The following is a 22,084-nucleotide window of genomic DNA, read 5'->3' on the forward strand; positions in this document are numbered from 1 at the left end:
AAGTATGGGAACTTTATAGAACATAACTACCATGAATAATGAGAATTGACTGTACCTTAGTCTACAACCAGATTATAAATATCTTGAAGAATCTCTCATTCATCTTTTGTGTAACACGTAGTGCACTATAGTGCAACATGTAGTACAGTTAAATTCATTGACATTTTCTAAAAATTATTCCTTGATACCAGCGAATAGACCTACTTGTTTTCAGATTTATATGCCTTTATAGATATGTTTATTAGACACAAAGAGGGTTCATAGATGACCTAGGTCAAAGGCTAGAACATGCAGACATACTTTTAAGAACAATAAACTTAGAAATGCTTTGAAACAAATGACAACCACAGATATAAAAAAGTGCTTTTTAATTTTTGGCCAGAATGGTCAAGTTGATGTAGATTTTTTTTACTGGAATACTCATAATAATGTCTGTCTATATGCCTTAAGCAATATTATTATTTAATAAAAGATGGCAGGAAGTTGTAATTTATGGAAAATTTACAATTATTCTTTAAAATACTTTTATAAAATTATAAATTGATAATAGTCCCCCCAAACTGAAGTGAAATACTTTTAATACCACTTGAAGTTAAAGTACAGTTGTTTATACAACAATGAATAAGGACAAGATATCAAACTGAAAATTCAAAAATAAACAGAAGAAATGTAAACAGTTCTAAAATATCAATATTTATAAATGTTGCTTAGAGGAAGGCTATTCAAAGCATGGTCCATTAACTATTTGTGAGCTGTCCAGAATAAAAGAGGCTTGTGCCAGAATGAAAATCAATTACATCACTAATCATACTGGCTCAGTTGACTTTTTTTAAATAACAAGACTTCTTTGATAAAGGAAGCAATGTGTTGATTTATATTCTGGCACAAGTACCTTATTACTGACTAGAGCAGGGGTCCCCAGTCCCCAGGCCACGACCGGGCTGCACAGAAGGTGGGGGGCGGGAGGGGACGGTGCCAAGCATTACTGCCTGAGCTCAGCTTCCTGTTAGATCAGCCATGGCATTAGATTCTCAAAGGAGCTCGAATCCTGCTGTGAACCGCACATGCAAGAGATCTAGGTTGCATGCTCCTTATGAGAATCTAATGATAAATGTAACGTACTTGAATCATCCTGAAACCATCCCCCTAAACCCCCAGTCCCGTGGAAAAATTTTCTTCCACAAAACCCGTCCCTAGTGCCAAAACAGTTGGAGATCGCTCGACTAGAGAACAGTTAACGGCTTACTTCCTTTAAAGTGCCATTACAATTTCACTGCTCAGAGCTAGATTCTTTACTGTAGGGAAAATAATTAAAATGACAATTGCAATTGTCATCTATGTATCATCTATTTAAAAATCCCATCTATTTAGGGATCCTACCCAAAAAGCAAATTTAACTTTAAATTATCACAACATAACACTTATCTTCTCATGTGTTCAAGTGTTACTGACATTTGTCCACTCACAGGGGCTCTCTAGATTCCTACGTTAGAGAAATACATTATGCTTTTCAATCTTGGGAGAAAAAGAGTAAGAACTGAATCATTTGCTAAAAAGCTCTTAAATGATTGGTTTATTTTCATATTCCAATCAATAACATTATTTAAATTCACACCTTTGTAAAAAGAGTGGATTTTTATATTCTTTGTGCAACCACTAGTTGATTTTTTACTATAAAACTTAATATCAGGAAAAAAGGCATGGAAATTTACAGCTCTGTATTCTACTACTTAAAGGTAGATGTAAACTATTTTAATATTTTCAGACATTTGTAAAAATGTCTTTTAACAAATGAACTTATAATTTAAAATTCAAATATTTCTTGACTTTTTGGGGGATGGCATGATTCCTCTAAAAATTAAAAATATAATATGGTCTTCAGAAACATAATCATTTCATTATCCAATGACTTACTAAACTTTACTTGCATTATCTTAATACCAAAGGCAAGTAAATGGACAATCAACAATTTAGAAACAACTCATCAGTTTTAGATATACAAGGGCTCAATTTAGATTATACAACGTCTAGTTTATTGGACCAACAAACTACTTAAAGAATTTAAATGTCATAAGAACATAAAGTCACATGAAGAATATAAATGTCATAATTTATATGTCATAAGGAAAGAGCTCCTGGGCGGGGGCACAGTGGCTCACGCCTGTAATCCCAGCACTTTGGGAGGCCGAGGCGGGTGGATCACTTGAAGTCAGGAGTTTGTGACCAGCCTGGCCAACATGGTGAAACCCCGTCTCTACTAAAAATACAAAAATTAGCTGGGCACGGTGGCATGCGCCTGTAATCCCAACTACTCAGGAGGCTGAGACAGGAGAATTGCTTGAACCCGGGAGGCAGAGGTTGCCGTGAGCTGAGATCATGCCACTGCACTCCAGCCTGAGCGACAGAGCAAAACTCCATCTCAAAAAAAAAAAAAAAAAAAAAAAAAAGCTCCTTTGGCACCTGAGTTGAGCACAATATACCACAGCAAAGAATCTTGAAAAGTGTCTAAAGAATGTATTGTATCTAACTATAGATATATACATACACCTGTACATACACACATGTGCACACATACACACACAAGTAGAGAAAACTTTTCCTTAACAAATGCTGAAGATGTTAAAGGAATTCACCATGTGGTCAAATAAAGTGACCTGATAGTTATTCAAAAACAGTTTTAAGTTATTATTAAAGAATTTGGAAACTTACCAAAATTTTGAGAAGTTAAAGGTCTAAAGGGGGAACATCAGGTTGTTGTTACCATTTGTCAAACTATTTCTTCTGATACAGCAACATGGTCATGAGATCACAGTTATCGTAACATGATAACAGACCAATATAACGGTCATCAGGTGAAAATTCATAAAAGATTACGCGAAAAGGACTAACTTTCCCCATCATTAGGGCTGGATATAGTCTCCAGCCATAAGCAAACATTTTGCTCTCCCTAGTCTCTTTCTTGCATTGGTCCCAGCAAAAGACCACAATGAGGGGCCACTCTGCATATGGCTTTAAGCTGAGCCTCCTCACTCACTAGGAATTTCACACAAGAACTTCAGATGAGCCTGATGTCATGTTTTATGATCACATCAGTCTTGCTACTGCTGACTCGGGCACTGTGTTAATAGACCTACCGGTGCTGTAATTTTTTATGCATACTTTTAGAACTCTGAATGACTGGCTTGTATTCTAAGATGCAGAAGACATCTAAAATTCAGTAAGCTGTCTGAGTGTGTCAACATTTTCTTCTATATTCAATTAATAAATATGTTTGACTAAAAATACAGAATATTTAACTATACCTAAGTATCTTCTACTCTAGAAATTCTGGAGGATTAAAAAACTCTACACTTGCATACCAAATATCTCCATCTTCCAGACCTTATCAGATCTCATGTAGGTTGGGAGGAGGTCCAAAAGACATTTGCGTTAAAATACGAAGGCATGCTACTCTTTCCTCTGCTCCAACTTGTAAAGAATATCCCTGATCAGGTTTCTAACTCCCTCTTTGCTCTGGTTAAAGGATCTCTCTCATATAACAGACCATAGAAATGAAAATCTTATGAAATTTCAAAATATTTGTAATTGAAACACATTTTCAATTGTAAAATGTCTCTTGAGCATCTATAAAGTAGAAATTATTTTGGCTTAAACTTCATACTGCTTTCCTAAACAAATTATGTTGATAGAGGCATGGTATAAGAGTCACCTTAGAGAGAGAACCTATTAAATTCCAATGTCTTCACTGTGTTCAGTTTACACCAACTATAATAAAACTCAAGCCACTTTTTTTGTTGATATGCAAAACATTCTGGTAAGTTCATTTAAATTTGAATTATTTCATTAACATGTAAACTCACATGTACAATTTTACTTTTTGTCATATATTTAAATATTTTCTTATCTGCAGAGCTATCTCAGGATATGAAATCATAACATGCTAGCAACTAGTAATTTAACATTAAAACACTTCCCTAAATTATTCCATGGAAAAGTGCATTTACAATATAAACATGTCATATATGAAGCTACAAACCATAATCTCACTGGAGTGGATATAAAATTTCAAATTCAGTCCAAATGAGTCAAAGAAAAAAGTGCTAACAGAGCAAATCTGAAACAAGTTCATGGGGATTGGGTAATGAGTCATCGAAACGAAATCTTTTGGAAACCATGCTGCTATCCTCTGGGATATTCTCTTTGTCTTCTCTATCACCACAGGTTCCATTACAGGAGGATTTAGAAGTCTTGTCTTCAGAGGACCTTATAGAATGATCCTGAGTTTGAGAGGAACTGGAAGTTTCTTCAGGGTGAAACAAGTTTTCAAAGTCCCACTGCTGTAGCCAAGAATGAGAAAGGCATATCTCTGCTGTTGGTCTTTTCCTTTGAAAGAAAGCACCAAGGGAAAATTGAGAACTAAAAATCAAGTTGAAAATGTCTTCAGTTTGATAGATTATAGACATATTTTTTTACTTCTTGTGAAAATAAAACATACTCATAGTATAAAATCCAAACAGTACAGAAGAGAATAATAATGATAATAGCCGCTAACATTTACTGAATGCTTAGTTATATGCCAGAGACTATTCTATACGCTTCAAATACATTATTTAACAATCACAAGAAACTCATGAAATGGGTACTATTATTACCCTCATTTAACAGATATGCAAAGTAGGGTACCAGGAGGCTTGAAATTTACCCCAAATCTCCTAACTTGTAAATGGTAGTTAAGAGGAACTTTGACTCTATCGTTTGTGCTTTTAAGCATTACACCATATTATCTCTCATGAAGATAAAAAGTAAAATTGTTTTCTCATTCCCCAATCCCACTTCCAGATATTTTTTCTACATATATGTGCATATACATACACAAACATAAACACACACATACACATACACACACAGCTTCACATACTCCATGTTTCTGCAATTTGCTTTCTTTATTACTCAATAATGCATCTCAAGCATTTTTCCACATCAGTACAGAGTTAACATATTTATTAACAGCTGTATTATTTAGTACTCTTCCATATGGATACACCATAATTTATTTAACCAGATGCCCATTGAAGCTTCTAGCATTTTGCTATTATAAATATGCTTCAATGAATATTGAGAAAATGTTTTTTGGGATCTTCTCTAATTATGTTCATAGGATGAGTTACTAGTAAAGCTAGTGGGTCTTTATATTTTGAAAGACAGTGCTTAACTACCCTCCAAATCACTTTTGTTTTTTTTTTGTTTTTTTTTTTTTGCAATGGAGTCTCACTCTGTCACCCAGGCTGGAGTGCAGTGGTGCAATCTCAGCTCACCACAACCTCTGCTTTCCGGGTTCAAGCAATTCTCCTGCCTCAGCCTCCTGAGTAGCTGGAACTATAGGTGCATGCCACCATGCCCGGCTAACTTTTGTATTTTTAGTAGAGATGGTGTTTCACTATATTGGCCAGGCTAGTCTCGAACTCCTGACCTCATGATCCGGCCACCTTGGCCTCCCAAAGTGCTGGGAATACAGGCGTGAGCCACCACGCTCAGCTGACTCGCTTCTTTTGTAAGGTTGTCAAAGGGCATCCAATCCTTCAAGATTTCACAATCAGTAAATGATACTTGTTATGTATGTGAAATTATTTTATTTTATTTTTTTGAGACGGAGTCTTGCTCTGTCACCTAGGCTAGAGTGCAGTGGCGCGATCTCTGCTTACTGGAAGCTCTGCCTCCTGGATTCACGCCATTCTGCCTCAGCCTCCCAAGTAGCTGGGACTACAGGTGCCTGCCACCATGCCTGGCTAATTTTTTTGTATTTTTAGTAGAGATGGGGTTTCACCGTGTTAGCCAGGAGGGTCTCAATCTCCTGACCTCGTGATCCATCTGCCTCAGCCTCCCAAAGTGCTGGGATTACAGGCGTGAGCCACCGCGCCCGGCCGTAAAATCATTAAACTATAAATCATTTACAATAAAGTCTTATCATAACCAGCCATGTGTATTGTAAATTTCTATGACTAATTATTTTAGGTAATTTCAGGGATTAGTAGTGGTTTGTGAGAGAAGTAACTCAAATCTTTTCTTTACTTCAAAATCCCCTGTTGTATATTTTATATCTGAAGTTATGTATTTGTTAATGATTGCTCATACCACCTATTTTACCTAGAACTTGTACATATTTCTAATAATTTTATACTATTTTAGAATATACTTTCTTAATAGGTATATATTATTTATTCTGTAATAGTATTTAAACAAATTAAATTTGTAATAGTATTTAAACAAATTATTACTTACTCTGGATTTTTTACTAAAAGGCTCTGAATAAAGTCTGTGGCCAGCTGTGAAACTGATGAAAAAGTTTCTTCCGAATAATCTACATTAACTTGAGAAATATTGAGGTATGTTTCTTGATTATCTTCTCCCACAAATGGTGATGTGTGAGTTAACAACATATATGCTATTATACCAATATTCCTGAAAAACAAGGGAGGGGAACTTAAAATGTATGTTAATTTTTAAACATTTATACAAAGTACAATCAACATTCAACATAGTCCTCTCCTCAAAACTGGTACGGTTAAACTACAGATTTACATTGCTTTTCAAAGTTCCTATATTATTAAAACTAAAATAATGATCTCAAAGTGTGCCTCACAGAAAGAGAACACAAGGGAATGCACGTGTTATATAAATACAATGTATTCAATATATATTATTGCTGCCGTCTATCCTTCACACAGATACCTGCCGTGGAGTACACAAAGCTGCTGCAGCATTTCCTAAGTGGTTTCCAATGGCAAAGTAATGACTTGTGAGATGTAAAGAGAGGTTCTGCACAAATAGAGGCTGCAAGTTTGGCGAAGCACAAAGCTGGGCAGGCAAATTTTTTCACTGCAAACCTTTTAAAATCTGTAAATGTGTTAATGGCAAGTCTGGTGCCCAGGAGCCAGAAAAAGAATACAGTACATGTTTCACCAACTTATTTAGCCATACCATCTTTTTTCCTGGGCAAACCCATAAGCAGTTCCACAGAACACAGAACAGGTCTAAACCTTCCACTTGGTCTGAGGAGTCAGTCCCCTTTGTGGTCTCAACTGAAGCTCCAGTATCAGTTCTGGTTCTATTCCCTATGGTATTCTCTCTTTGCTAGCTACAAAAACTCATAATTTCCCAGAGATGTACTCTCATAAAAGTACATTTTTGGGTGGGCCTGACCTAATTATTCTGCTTAACAAATACCTTCTTCTAGCTTTTTTTTTTTTTTTGTCACCCAGGCTGGAGTGCAATAGCATGATCTCGGCTCACTGTAACCTCTGCCTCCCTGGTTCAAGTGATTCTCCTGCCTCAGCATCCTGAGTAGCTGGGATTACAGGTACGTGCCACCACGTCCAGCTAATTTTCATATTTTTAGTAGAGATAGGGTTCTGCTATGTTGGCCAGGCTGGTCTCTAACTCCTGACCTGATGATCCACCTGCCTTGGCCTCCCAAAGTGCTGGGATTACAGGTGTAAGCCACCACGCCCGGCCAACTCTTTTAGACCTAGATCAGATGTCTCCCTTTGTGAGGTGGAGCCCGGCAATGGACTGTCTGCTGCTGCTTCTATGCTTATTAAGCATTTCACCTTCATCATAAAATATGTAGCAATGTACTGCAGGTATTTTGTTCTTTTACTCAACTGAGTTTTCATCACAGAGAGAGATTTTCCTATTAATTTCTGTACTTTTGGCTGAGAAGTTAAGTGTTATTTAAAAATAATGGAAAGGTAAATATTTTCCTGTAGCATAATAATGATATTCAAATAAAATCTTTTGAAGAAAGCCTTATTATTTATTACTCTTGGAGTCAAAGAACCCCAGAATATACGTTTCCCAACTTTCCATAAAGATGTTTACTGTAACTAACAACATCTTACCACATATCTGTTGCTGTGGTAATGGGATCATAGTTCAGGATTTCTGGAGCTGAAAGAAAAGATAAAACTTAAATTCAATATTGACAAATTTTAAAACAAGAAAATCACTTTATATTACGTTATAACTGGGACTGGGCATGATGGCTCATGCCTGTAATCTCAGCACTTTGGGAGGCTGAGGCAGGCAGATCACCTGAGATCACAGTTCGAGACCAGCCTGGCTAACATGGTGAAACGCTGTCTCTACTAAAAATACAAAAATTAGCCAGGTGTGATGGCACAAGCCTGTAATCCCAGCTACTCAGGAGGCTGAGGCAGGAGAATCCCTTGAACCCGGGAGGCATAGGTTGCAGTGAGCTGAGATCCCACCACTGCACTCTAGCCTGGGCAACAGAGTGAGACTCTGTCTCGGAAAAAATAAAAATTGTAACTGGATTTAATTTTGGAAAGCCTAGTGATATAAGATGATAGAAATTTAGAAATTTAGCACAGTATTAATTATTCTATGATTGGACATTTAAACATCCCTAATATTGAGTAAATTATATGATCAGGTGGTTCAAAAACATGGATAATATTCTTGGAGTAATTAGTGGCTAGGTAGTTAAACTCATTTAGGTTAATCTCAGAAAAAAACAATTATAAAAAAGTAAAACTCTGGAAGCTAGAATTTAAAAAAAAAATTTTAGTTTTATTACTTTAGAATTAATTTGCATTATTTTCTTAGAGTAATTTAGGTTTTTCTTTTGGGGTAAATAGGATCATGTGCATCTGCAATGACATCATGAGCAAATTTTGCTTCTCAGAAATGCTAGATTTTCTTTTTTCTGATGGAGTTTCGCTCTTGTTGCCCAGGCTGGAGTACAAATGGCATGATCTTGGCTCACTGCAACCTCCGCCTCTTGGATTCAAGTGATTCTCCTGCCTCAGCCTTCCAAGTAGGTGGGACTACAGGCATGCACCACCACACCTGGCTAATTTTGTATTTTTAGTAGAGATGGGGTTTCACCATGTTGGTCAGGCTGGTCTCGAACTCCTGACTTCAAGTGATCCACTCGCCTTGGCCTCCCAAAGTGCTGGGATTACAGGTGTGAGCCACTGCACCCAGCCAGAAATGCTAGATTTTCCAGTGAATTAAACATTCCTCTTAAATTATCAAGGACCTAATTTCCAAAGCAATTAATTTTCTGCTGTCTTCACTTGCCAAAAAAAAAAGTGCACAATAAATTCTCTAAGCTTTCTAAACATTACCATATTATTTCGAATTAGTACAGTCCAAACTAGGATTTATGAGTGAAAAATAAGTTTCTTGTTTCACAATATGGTTTCATAATTTCTCCAAAGAGAAACTGTTTCCTAAAGCCTAACATTTTTATTAATAAAGCCTTTAAATCATATACAGTCAGCTTCTGTTAAACCACTTACATTTTCACATACTTCTGTGAGCTGTGTTACCAATAATTACATTCATTTATTCTAGGACGATAGCCCCAGTTAGCATTCAAAAGTTAGTAATTTTCTCTGTTTTTTATTTTTGGAAAAGACAGCTGCCTAGCTGAGTCGCATCTGTTCTGTTTAACTGTATCTTTTCAATGTCCACATGGGGACATCAGTATAAACAATAAACAAAAAAAGGTAAAAAGATTATAAGTTAAAATACTTCAAATTTATATACTGCTTCATACAACTTAAAAACCTTTCATATGCATAATCTAATTTGTTGATTTCACACAATATGTCCAGATTACCTAATCAAAGGTTCTTTTTGGCACTCTTCTTCAAAACCCTACTTTCACAACCCTATGCAAAACCTCATATTCTAAAGCAGCAGCAATAAACAAAAATGAGGTGGCCGGCTAACAATTCCTGTAAGTTTAAACTGAAGATATCTGTATTGTGAACAGCTCTGGAATTGGGACCAGAAATAGAAGAGAGATCTAGCCAACAGCCAGGCTTCAAAGACAATCATGGGCCACTTCACTGCAGCAGTTTTTCTTTTTCCATTTTTCTCTTTTTCCCTAACTTCCCTCTTACCCATTTCTTTTTTCCTTATGTACAAATCCTTTATACACAAACATTCAACTTGTACACTTACATATTCAGTGTCCCCTGAATTGCTGTAAATGTTTCATACTTTTATTCAATACATTTCATTTAAATGTGTCTTAACCTAACCAAGTTTTAATGTATCAAAATACTTGAACCAATCAAATCCTTTTAACTGAATCGAATTACATGCTCTAAAATATAGTTCTACAGAGGTACCATTTACTTAATAAATTTCAAAATGGTATAGAAAATAAAAGGAAATTCTTACCTAAATATTCTGGTGTTCCCATGATTTCCCGAAGTTCACACGCATGCCCTATTTTTCGAGACATTCCAAAATCTACTATTTTAATGTCCCCGAGAGGGTATATGCTGCTCAGTAATATATTCTGTGGCTAAACAAAGTACAACAAAAACATGATAAGTAATATACAAAAAAGCATACTAGTCTCAGATGGAAGGTATATTAAGTGGAAGATACTGCTCAGCTATTATACATTTCATTGAGTCATGCATCAAACATTTACTGACTTACTACTTAGGTGGAGCTATTATTCAATGATGCATAAAGCCAAAAACACACCCAAAAAGGATTCTAGGTTTGAAGAGAAAAGAAGTTAAATGGAAAGATTAAGATATAGAATACTCAGTAATAAAAAGACTGCCTCATTCTGTCAATAAGAAATTCCAAGAAGGCTTTGCAGTAGAGATGATGTGTAAGCTGAGACTTAAAGAGTATGCTGGTTAGAAAGGCGCTCCGGGTAGCTGGGTGCAGTGGTGTCAACCTGTAGTCTCAGCTACTCTGGAGGCAGGGGTGGGAGGATCGTTTGAGCTCAGGAGTTCAAGAGTAGCCTGTGCAACATAGTGAGACCCTCTCTTAAATAAAAAATAAATAAAAAAATAAAAAAAAAAGAGGCCGGGCATGGTGGCTCACGCCTGTAATCCCAGCACTTTGGGAGGCTGAGGTAGGCAGATCACGAGGTCAGGAGATCAAGACCATCCTAGCTAACATGGTGAAACCCCGTCTCTACTAAAAATACAAAAAAATCAGGCGTGGTGGCAGGCACCTGTAGTCCCGGCTACTTGGGAGGCTGAGGCAGAAGAATGGCGTGAACCCAGGAGGTGGAGCTTGCAGTGAGCCAAGATCGCACCACTGCAATTCAGCCTGGGCGACAGAGCGAGACTCTGTCTCAAAAAAAAAAAAAAAAAAAAAAAAGGAACAACAGAAAGGTGCTCTGGGGAACAGCACAAAAGAAGGCATAAAGGAATGAGAACGTAAACATTTCCAGAAATGAAAAATGGTTCAGTACAATGAGATGATTCTGGATGAGCCAGGTCTGACTGTTCCCTGGCTTTAGCTTAGACAATAAGAGGGCATAGTACACCTCATCCATTGCCTCCTAGAACCACGTGACTTTGCTTTACTACTACTGCAGGCCCACGGCCTATTACAAAGTCCCCTGCTGCTGTCATAACCCATACCTCTGCCAAGGTGCTGCTCCCAAAATCTGTGCAAAGAATTATAACAGTCGCTTAACTTTGGGGCAATCTCATGCTTGTTTATTACTAAAGCACAGAGCCTATTACGGGAGAAAAGGTAAAGGTAATTAGCTCTGTTGTTGTCAACCACAGGTTTATACGCCATCCCAGACTTCAAGGGCTATGTGATGCTATGTAATGTACTTGGGTTGATGTTAGCAGGAAAATGACCCAACAGGAAGCTGGTGGGAGCGTGATTATCTTGGCATTTACTATGTTGCTTCTTTTCCAATATTTTATCAGTTGGGGAAATAGCAGGGATACTAGATGGTAAATACTGTCCCCCTGCTCCATAGTGGGGCCCAAAACAGAAGTACAGGGTTTTTTCTTTTGAAAAAGTGGTAAGAGGATTTGGAAATTAAGGGAGAGGCCTGGGCTGTAGGTGGAGATTTTTGAATTATTATTATTATTAAAGTGGTAATAGAAGCCAAAGGGTCATGCAAGGACACCACATAAAAACAGAAGAATCTAATGCTCAAAAAATGAGACACAGACTGATTCAGATCTTAAGGTCCTTGTGTGGTTATGAAAGAAGGATAAGGAGAAAGGATAACAACATGAGAGATGGAGATAAGAGACTGGAGGTTCGGGGCTTGGGTAAAGAGCCTGAACTATCTGGAAGAAGCCAAAAGACTGAAAACCTCAAGACAAAAATGAATGAAGGTAATAGGAGCAAATGAATGAGTATTAGCAGGATTTATTTTCAGAGATGGAGATTACACAATTGAGCATTTCAGAGATAGACAGCATTTTAAAATAAGAAGGTCCAGGATGTGGTTGTAAGAGTGGGATGGAATGGACTAATTCCATCTAATGTAGGATTAGAACACAGGAATGATGCATTTTAAGAGCCCAGTAATTTGAGCTGCTTACACATGCACTCTTCTCCTTTCTGCCAATATAAAATTAAGGCCACATAGCACACGTAAGCAAAGAGCACACCAGTGCAGTCTAGACGACCAGGAACCAACCATTGTTTCCTGTTAATACCAGTTTGCAACTGTGCATACTAAGAGCAGAAGAAGAACACAGATGTTGCATTACTTTAAATCACGTTACGTTACCTTTAAATCAAGGTGTACAATGTTATTCTGATGTAGATAATAAACTCCTTCAAGTATTTGTTTAATGAGTCTGATAACATCATTTTCAGAAACCATTTCAGCCAACTCAGGTAAACACAGGTTGAAAATTTCTCCACCTGCAGCACTAAAATAAAATTCAAAGAACAGAGACTTGAAAATTCATTCACCTAAACACTTTTAAATATTGTGTACCTGTTAAGTAAAAGACATACAACTATATAAATGTTAATACGTTACACTTAAAAATAGGGCGGGGAAGTGAGAGATCTTTAAGGAAAAAAATAAGTGATGATGGCTGGGTGCGGTGGCTCATGCCTGTAATCCCAGCACTTTGGGAGGCTGAGATAGGCGGATCACTGAAGGTTGGGAGTTCGAGATCAGCTTGGCCAACACGGTGAAACATCTCTACTAAAAACACAAAAATTAGCTGGGCGTGATGGCAGGTGCCTATAATCTCAGCTACTTGGGAAGCTGAGGCAGGAGAATCACTTGAACCTGGGAGGCAAAGGTTGCAGTGAGCTGAGATGGCACCACTGCATTCCAGCCTGAGCTACAGAGCAAGACTCCGTCCCCCAAAAAAAGAAAAAAGAAAATAAGTGATGAGACTATTTCAAATTCTGGGTACTAATACTTGAATATTAATAAATAAAACTGAATTGCTTTATGATCCAATAATGTTGCAGCCTGCCTTCACTGCAATAAAGATAATAAACATAGTAGCTCTTTGTGCTCTCCTCATATATGTACATCTATATGTATTCATATATATACATATGTTTTCATATATATGAATTCTTATATATATATCATCTATTTTGAGCCTCATGACAAACATGTGAGGTACATGGTTATTACACCCATTTTACAGTAGAAACAAGTACAATTAGGTTAACAAACTTGAATATGAGTAAGAATCTGCATTCTTAGCCAATACCATCTTGTACTATAGCTTCATGCAGAATACTTGGGGCCAGAACACAAATAAATAAATAAATAAATTCTAAAGAACTGAAATTTAAAGAATGCTGAAAAAGGCATAGTGAAAAATTCCTAGGTCTGGAATGAATTATCGAAACATAAATCCTAACTCTTCTATTTACCTGCAATATAACTTAGGGTCAGTTACTTATAGTCATCCATAAAGCAGAAATATCAGTAAAATCCACAGATTTTTTTGGGGGGGGATTAAATCTAAATAAGATAAAATTAGAACATCATGCAAAAACATTTATACAGTTATTCATCAAATTTGTAAGGTATATTTGGGAATACACAAGTATATTCTATTTGATAAAATAGTAACTCACTCCGGAAAATACTATTACTCTATTTTTACTTCTTTGGCTCACTGCTACAACCACATCAAGAACAGTATCTAGCATGCACTGCAGTAGGTGGTCAGTAATGTTTGTTGAATGAATGAATGATGGAATGGGCAGCGATTCTTTAGAGGGGTTGAAGCTGGGGATTCAGAAGTCTCAGTGACTGCCAAGAGGAAAAAATATGTCATAAGTGTTAGGAGCCATAAGAAGAAAAAATAATGGTGGGCTCAAATTTCAGTCCCAAGTTGAAAGTCACAAGGACTGACACTTCACACTCTAGATATAATTTGCAATTGAGCAATCTAAACACAGTAAGCCAGTTAGAAGCCACAAACATTTGCTGCTTTACACTTTCTGACTTTGCAGAAAAAAACTCTGTAGGACAGCTTCTAAGGAATACACGTGAAAGCTCCAATCACATATATGTCACTTTAACCCCATTACACTCACCAAAACTTGCTGTAAATTCATGAGACATAATTTTTTTTTTTTTTTTTTGAGATGGAGTTTCACTCTGTTGCCAGGCTGGAGTGCAGTGGTGCCATCTCGGCTCACTGCAACCTCCACCTCCTGGGTTCAAGAGATTCTCCTGCCTCAGCCTCCCGAGTAGCTGGGACTACAGGTGCCTGCCACCACGCCCGGCTAATTTTTGTATTTATTAGAGATAAGGTTTCACTATGTTGGCCAGGATGGTCTCGATCTCTTGACCTCGTGATCTGCCCATCTTGGCCTCCCAAAGTGTTGGGATTACAGGTGTGAGCCATCGTGCCTGGCCGAGACATTAATTTTAATATCTACCTCAACATATCATGATAAAGATAATCTGAGTATTGAAAAGTGTAGTTTGCTATTAAATTTATAGTAGTGAACTCCAAAATAAGGTACAGAAAGACAATTTTGGGAATTCACATTTTGTAATCTAAAAAAAGAAATACACTAATCTTCAAGAATAATTAATATACACACTGCCTAGCGGCCCTTGGTCTGCATGTCAGTATTCATTTCTCACACCCCTTCTCAAGGTCTCCTGAGGGCAGAGTGGGAATCCAGGCACAGACTGGCAGTGACACCATCACTCCTTCCCTTTCCGGCTACACTGTTTAGTTTCAATTATACAAATCGTCTCAAAACAGAAAGTGGTCTAAATATATTCCTGCAAAGACAGTCAAAATAATATTACAAATAATATTATATTAGGTAATAGTACTAATACAATCATAAGCAAATAAGAAAATGAAGAAAGAACACTTTAGATTCTCTTAGAATATATTTTTTGTTAGGTACTTTACAAGATATAAATGCTGATAATCTAGTCCTATCTTATAAAAATCAGACCAAATAACTTGAAATTATTAGAAAACAGTATAAAATATGAATTTACATATTTACACCCCCTAAATATATAAAAAATAGATGTGTATTCTTCATTTGTACAGCAACATAAATTGTTTAGGTAAGACATTTATTCTTGAATACTTTATGATTATTTACCAACATTTTATATTACAAATTCGTTAAAGTTACTTCAATAACCAGAACACTCCACCAATTCTAAACTTAAAAACAAAATACAAGAAAGTAAAGTGAAAGTATGGAAAGCAATTCCCAGTGCCTAGGAAGAGACAGGATAGCATGGTGCACATAGGAGTGCTTACTGAAATCAAGACTGCCTGGGTTTCACTCTAGCTCTGTCACTAACTAGGCTAGGTGAACTGGGACAAAATGTGCCTCTGTTTCTTCTACTGTAATGTGAACAATAGAATAGCTCCTACTTCATGGTCTAAGAATTAAATTGGATAATCCACATAAAGTATTGAGCACAAACATCCTAGAAGAATCAAAGCAGATCGTTTCAATAAATACTTATCACAGTGTCTGACACACGGTAAATATTCAATAGATAACAGCTATTTTTTTTTTTCCTGAGACTGAGTCTTGCTCTGTCGCCCAGGCTGGAGTGCAGTAGCGCAATCTCGACTCACCGCAACCTCCCCCTCCTGGGTTCAAGCAATTCTCCTGCCTCAGCCTCCCGAGTTGCTAGGACTACAGGCGTGTGGCACCACACCCGGCTAATTTTTTGTATTTTTTAGTGGAGACTGGGTTTCACCGTGTTAGCCAGGATGGTCTCCATCTCCTGACCTCGTGATCCGCCCGCCTCGGCCTCCCAAAGTGCTGTGATTACAGGCATGAGCCACTGGGCCCAGCCAATATCAGCTGTTATAATGAGCCAACAAACATTAATCGCAAATCTAGCCAACATCTCGCCTTTCCAAATTTTGGGACTTTTTGTTGAACTCTGATTTTGAAGGAAATTTTTAAAGTCTTTGCTAAATTAAAATCTATTTTTAGAAACACTATATGGTACATATAAAGATGCACACACTATATTCTTAAGTGAAAAAGGAGAGTTACAATAGAATATGCCCAGTAGATCAAAATGTTGTCTCTAAAAGTACATATGCACAGACCAAAAAATAAGAATAATTTTTAAATACAGGAACATATCATAAAGTAACCATCATTTACATGTGATTTCCCTTTTCTGTATCTCCTAAATTTAACACAATGAATGGGTGTTACTTTTATAATCAGGGAAAGTATCCTCAGAGTTTTTTGCTTGTTTTAATAATAAGATCAAATAAAATACTATGATTGTCAGCCAATCACACCGTCTCTTCCTTTTAGTTTGACAAGCTGACCAATGTATTTCGTAGGACTGCCATTTCTCACACAACAGAGGAACATAGGTGGAGCTACAGAAAATACGAAAATTAGGAAGACTTAGGAGGGAAAGAACTGATAACACAAGCAGCAAATTGCAGAAGTTAGCAGAAATTGGAAAAAGAAACAGAAGCAGTGAGTAGCAAACAAGACTTCTGTTAAGGAAACCACCCTGAGCAGTCACCCAGAGCAGTGACTAAAAAAAAAAAAAAAAAGACAAAAAAGAAAAAGAAAAATATCTACAGTCAGAAAAGCCGCCTATATCATTATCATTGACCTGGGAGATAAATCAGGTGACTTCTACTCTTTCTCTCTAAAAAGAGTTTGTCCCTTGCAGGGATATCAACAAAAGAAATTTAGAAATTCAGCATCTGTGTTCACTTGCTAATGGATATATATACATGTGCTATGTGTGAGAATACGTGATAACAGTACTTTAGCACAGGTTACACAGTCATGAAAACCTATGTGCTATATATTATCTAGCTCTACATCTGTCTTTTATAGGGAACAGCAAGTAGAGAAGATCTTTTAGAAATATTCCTATAACATAAAGTTAATACATGAAAGATTAAAATCAGAATATTTTCCTATCAAAAATGATAGATTTCTGTGAGTTATAGAGAGCCAAGATTTTCAGTAAAACAAAGTAATATCTCAATTATCCATAAAATGCAAATCTAGTCATATAGCTTTGAAAAGCCATGGTAAAGATTTTTAAAATAAGCATTTATTTCCAGTGATCAAAATGAACTTGTTTTAAAATTTGAATATTAAGAGTCTCTTTAAAATTATATTCCTATGCTAATGGGAGAAACAAAGTCCATGGGATTTTAGAATGGAAAGACATTAGAATATTAACTAGACATATGATGTGAATACCAATCTCCCTTTTTGGAGGATTGTTTTAAAAATCAAATGAGAATACAGATAACGTGCCTATCACAGTGCCTGCCAGACTGTAAATGTTCAACATACGTTATGGTTGAAATTGTTAAGATCATATTAAAATGTTATTTCTCTGGTGATTGAGATCATTCCAGAAGGTAAGGCTTTCTGTTTTGCATGTTTTGTTACAGTCTCCATCCTTTTCTGTTGGGTACTTAGTATTTACTTAGAGATGTTTAGTAGACAAAATTTCTTGACAAAAAGAAAATAGCATTCTCACATAATCTCAGAGTTGTCTCTGATGAATGTAAGTTCCCCTTTTGATTTTCACTATTTCTAGGACAAAGTTTTTGTTCTGTGTTCTCCAAAAGGTAAGTTTTTATTTTTTGAGACTACTCTCCCTCTGTCGCCCAGACTGGGGTGCAGTGGTGTGATCTCGGCTCACTGCAAGCTCCGCCTCCTGGGTTCACACCACTCTCCTGCCTCAGCCTCCCGAGTAGCTGGGACTACAGGCACCTGGCTAATTTTCTGTATTTTTAGTAGAGATGGGGTTTCACTGTGTTAGCCAGGATGGTCTCGATCTCCTGACCTCGAGATCCGCCCACCTTGGCCTCCCAAAGTGCTGGGATTACAGGTGTGAGCCACCGTGTCCGGCCAAAGCTAAGTATTTTTTATGACCAACTTTAATTTGCTCAAAATGCAGCACTGAAAACTTAGTATGTCCAATTAGATAATACCTTCCTTCCAGAAGTTTTTTAAAAAGATTTTTAATATGTATAGCTATATTTTATTTAATTCTACAAATATGCTTTAAAGACACTTGGTATGGAAAAGTCTTTGTCTCATGGATAGTGGTGATGGAATGACTCAATTATCCTCAAATTTTCCTCCATATGTATAAATAGATCTAATACTACCTTCCAGAAAAGTAAGATTTATATTACTTTCTGAAGAAATAAAAGGCTAAAACAATCATGTAGACTTCATAACTGGCAAAGAAATACTTTCCTATGAACTATGTATTAAAATAAGAAAGGAAAGATTTTAATAATTGTTAAAAGTGACAAGCAGGTTGCAAGAATTTGAGATTAATTCACAAAAGTAAACTGATTCAAACAATAGGTTAGGTAGAGGCAAAACAAAACACAAAAGCAAAAAGAGGCTATAGTTGTTCCAGAAGAAAGTTCTAGATTGATTCATATAATTAGCAAATGTAACAAATCAAAAAAGTGCCTTTTTTTTTTTTGAGACGAAGTCTCGCTCTGTTGCCCAGGCTGGAGTGTAGTGGTGCGATCTCAGCTCACTGCAACCTCTGCCTCCCAGGTTCAAGCAATTCTCCTGCCTCAGCCTCCTGAGTAGCTGGGACTACAGGCACGCGCCAACACGCCCGGCTAATTTTTTGTATTTTTTAGTAGAGATGGGGTTTCACCCTGTTAGCCAGAATAGTCTCCATCTCCTGACCTCATGATCCTCTTGCCCTGGCCTCCCAAAGTGCTGGGATTACAGGCATGAGCCACCACGCCCGGCCAAAAAAGTGCCTTTTAAAAGTGATTGTGTGCTGCTCATATGGAAGGAAATTTGACAACATCTAATAAAACTACATATGCATTTACTCTTTGACCAGCAATCATTCTTCTAGGAATTTACTCTAAAGCTACATCTCCATAATAATTCCCATTTACAGAAGGTCGACTAAAGCAAGATCCAACCATACAACAGAGTACTATGTAGCCATTTAAGAAACTGGCCATAATAATAGTCAAAAAGATGCCTATGAACTAATGTAGAATGATTTCTGGAATATATTCTTAAGTAAACAAACAAAAATACAAGGTGCAAAGGAGTATATATACTACATTTTCTGTAAGTAAGAATATTAAATATATACAAGTTTGCTTATATTTGCAAGAAGAAACATATAAAGAATGAGCCAGAATGAATAAATGTGGTTAGCTACATAGGTATGGTTGGAAGAGAGTAGAAGGAATAGGAATGAGAGCAAGATTTTGCAGTACAGGGGATACATGTTTATACATTTTTTGTGTGGTTTAAAAAAACAATTATTTATTTTTTATTTTTTTAATATATGGAGATGAGGGTCTCAGTTTGTTGCCCAGGCTGGTCTCGAACTCCTGGATTCAAGGGATCCTCTGGCCTCGGCCTCCCAAATTGCTAGGATTACAGGCATGAGCTACTATGCCTGGCCACATTTTTTTAAGTTTTGAATCATGCAAACCTTTTTCAGAATTTCAGAATAAGAATATAAAAAATCACATCCTAACACTGAATATCAACAGAAACAAATGTATCTAACTATATATATAACTCTAACTAGATACCCTTAATGGACTATAGTCTAAGTGCAAAAACAATGTCCAAAAAAAAAAAAAAAAAAAAAAACAGTTGTACTAAGTAGTTTGCTGTTGGTAGCAGTATTAGTATTGTTATGCTGAAACTATTTTGTACGTATTGTTGGATAAAGTGAATAAGCAAGTATTGCTGAGAACCTGGGTTTTCACTGTGAGAAAGGGGAGATGCATATATAGAATGTGAGAAGTGATGAAGAACCTTGTAGTGGTGGACTTGAATTGGAGCTATGAGACTAAATTCGTGATTTTGAAAAAATATGATTTCCTAACACTATCCTTAGAAAAGTCCTAAAAATAACGATGCTCCGTTAGAAGTGAGCATGTCCAACACCCATATTTGGTTTCTAAATGCTATTCCCCACTTAAAAGAACCAGAACTTCTCAGAGAGATGGCTGATTACAGGTCTGGGGCAGGCAAGATAACAAGATGACCCTGGAAATCTTGGTGTGCATAAAGCAAGGGAGTCTTCAAACACCAATGACATTATATCAAAAGGACATAGGAAGTAGCTTGAAAGGGAACCACTGATAAGCTTGGGACAATTTGAGCATGAAAAAAAGACAGTGGCAGAAACTGATTAGAACTCATTAATTAAAACATAATGGGTTATTTTCCATTAATGCCATGTGTTAGATTAATTTAAAAAACATGAAATCCATAGAAATATTAAAAAGTGGGAAAGGGAAATCACTAGACGAAAAGTTAAGAAGATAATATTGGCCAGGAGCGGTGGCTCACACCTGTAATCCCAGCACTTTGGGAGGCCGAGGTGGGTGGATCACGAGGTCAGGAGATCAAGACATATTGGCCAACATGGTGAAACCCCATCTCTAGTAACATACAAAAAATTGCTGGGCATGGTGGCATGTGCCTGTAATCCCAGCTACTCAGGAGGCTGAGGCAGGGCAATCGCTTGAACCCAGGAGGCAGAGGTTGCAGTGAGCTGAGATCGCGCCACTGCACTCGAGCCTGGTGACAGAGCAAGACTCCAACAACAACAACAACAACAACAAAAGATAATATTCACATGGTCTGTAAATATCACTACACAGATTAATTAAAAAGGGAAAATGTTCCTTTACAATGAGGAGAACTAGAAGACTACACCTTAAGCATGTTCAAATTTAGCAAAACCAGTAATAAAACAACCTGACTTTATTGCCACCTGATATGATACAATAAATACACATCATCACCCACACCAAATACTTCAGCACAAAAAGGAATATCATAATACCTACAACTTTCAAATGGTTCAGTAAATGTGGCAAAATGCCAACAACGGGTGAATAAAAGTGAAGAGTATAAGGATGTTAATTGTACTAGTTTTTCAACTTTTCTATAGATTTGGAATTTTGTAAAATAAGAGTTGGGGAAGAAAAAGTGTGTAGGATGATTTGAGGACAGAATTGACTGGGTGATAGTTATTAAAGATGCCACCATTTTAATTTCAGCATATAAAAATTATGCCACACTACTAAAACAACTAAACCTGATTAAATTTTTACCTTCAACTGAGACTACTAAATGTGACAATGCCACCCCAAAAGCGGAAGGCATAGTAATTAAGCTGAAGTTCTAGCAATAAATTTTAGTGGGTCTTAGTCACTCTGGTAAGAAATGTAATACATTAATCTACTTAAACATTTTCTGAGTGCTTGCTACATTTCAGCCAGAGGTATAGAGATCAGTAAGTTCTGCCAGTTTACTGGGTAAGGTACCTGAGTCAATTTTCCGGAGTATGAACAAGGTCCATCCATAAAATGTCTCAAATCTTTCCGATGTATTTTGTCGTTGCTGTTTGGATGAACCCCCAAAAGAGGATTTTATGAAAATAGTCAATGTTCTTATGTATATTCATCCTCCAAACCTAGTATTCCACTACTGTTTTGACAAATGTTAGCTACTTTTTACACACTTCAAACATGCAGATGTTATGCAAGTAGGTAACTTTTTAAAGGTCAGCTGAAGAATCTTTGACAAAAATAATTACAAAATATATGAAAACTGAAATCATATTGGTAGTATCTTGGCCTTTTCTGCAATTCTAATTTATTTTGAAAGTGCTATATAACACGCCTTAAGATGGTTCTGGGAAATGTACACAGTATTCATTCTTAAATGAACTACTTGTCAGTTTAACATTTTGCAAAATCTTCATTTTCATTCACAAGTTGATTCCAGCCAATCTATTTCGTGGAACAAAAACATT

At 36.7% G+C, this 22,084-nt stretch overlaps 1 protein-coding gene across 2 annotated transcripts in view; it reads right to left on the reverse strand.

Moving 5' to 3' along the window:
* Positions 1 to 351: 351 nt before the first annotated feature.
* Positions 352 to 22,084, reverse strand: part of STK17B (serine/threonine kinase 17b) — a 42,146-nt gene continuing 20,413 nt past the window's right edge. For both annotated transcript variants that reach the window (XM_055108912.2, XM_003825297.5), the window contains 5 exons: positions 12,551 to 12,695; positions 10,216 to 10,342; positions 7,899 to 7,947; positions 6,280 to 6,459; positions 352 to 4,383 (listed from right to left, as the gene is read on the reverse strand). In XM_055108912.2, the coding sequence (XP_054964887.1) occupies positions 4,101 to 4,383; positions 6,280 to 6,459; positions 7,899 to 7,947; positions 10,216 to 10,342; positions 12,551 to 12,695 (784 nt within the window). In that variant the 3' untranslated portion in view covers positions 352 to 4,100. The remainder of the gene's footprint in view (positions 4,384 to 6,279; positions 6,460 to 7,898; positions 7,948 to 10,215; positions 10,343 to 12,550; positions 12,696 to 22,084) is intronic.

This window comes from Pan paniscus, chromosome 13 (genome assembly GCF_029289425.2).
Source record: "Pan paniscus chromosome 13, NHGRI_mPanPan1-v2.0_pri, whole genome shotgun sequence".
Lineage (NCBI taxonomy): Eukaryota > Metazoa > Chordata > Mammalia > Primates > Hominidae > Pan > Pan paniscus.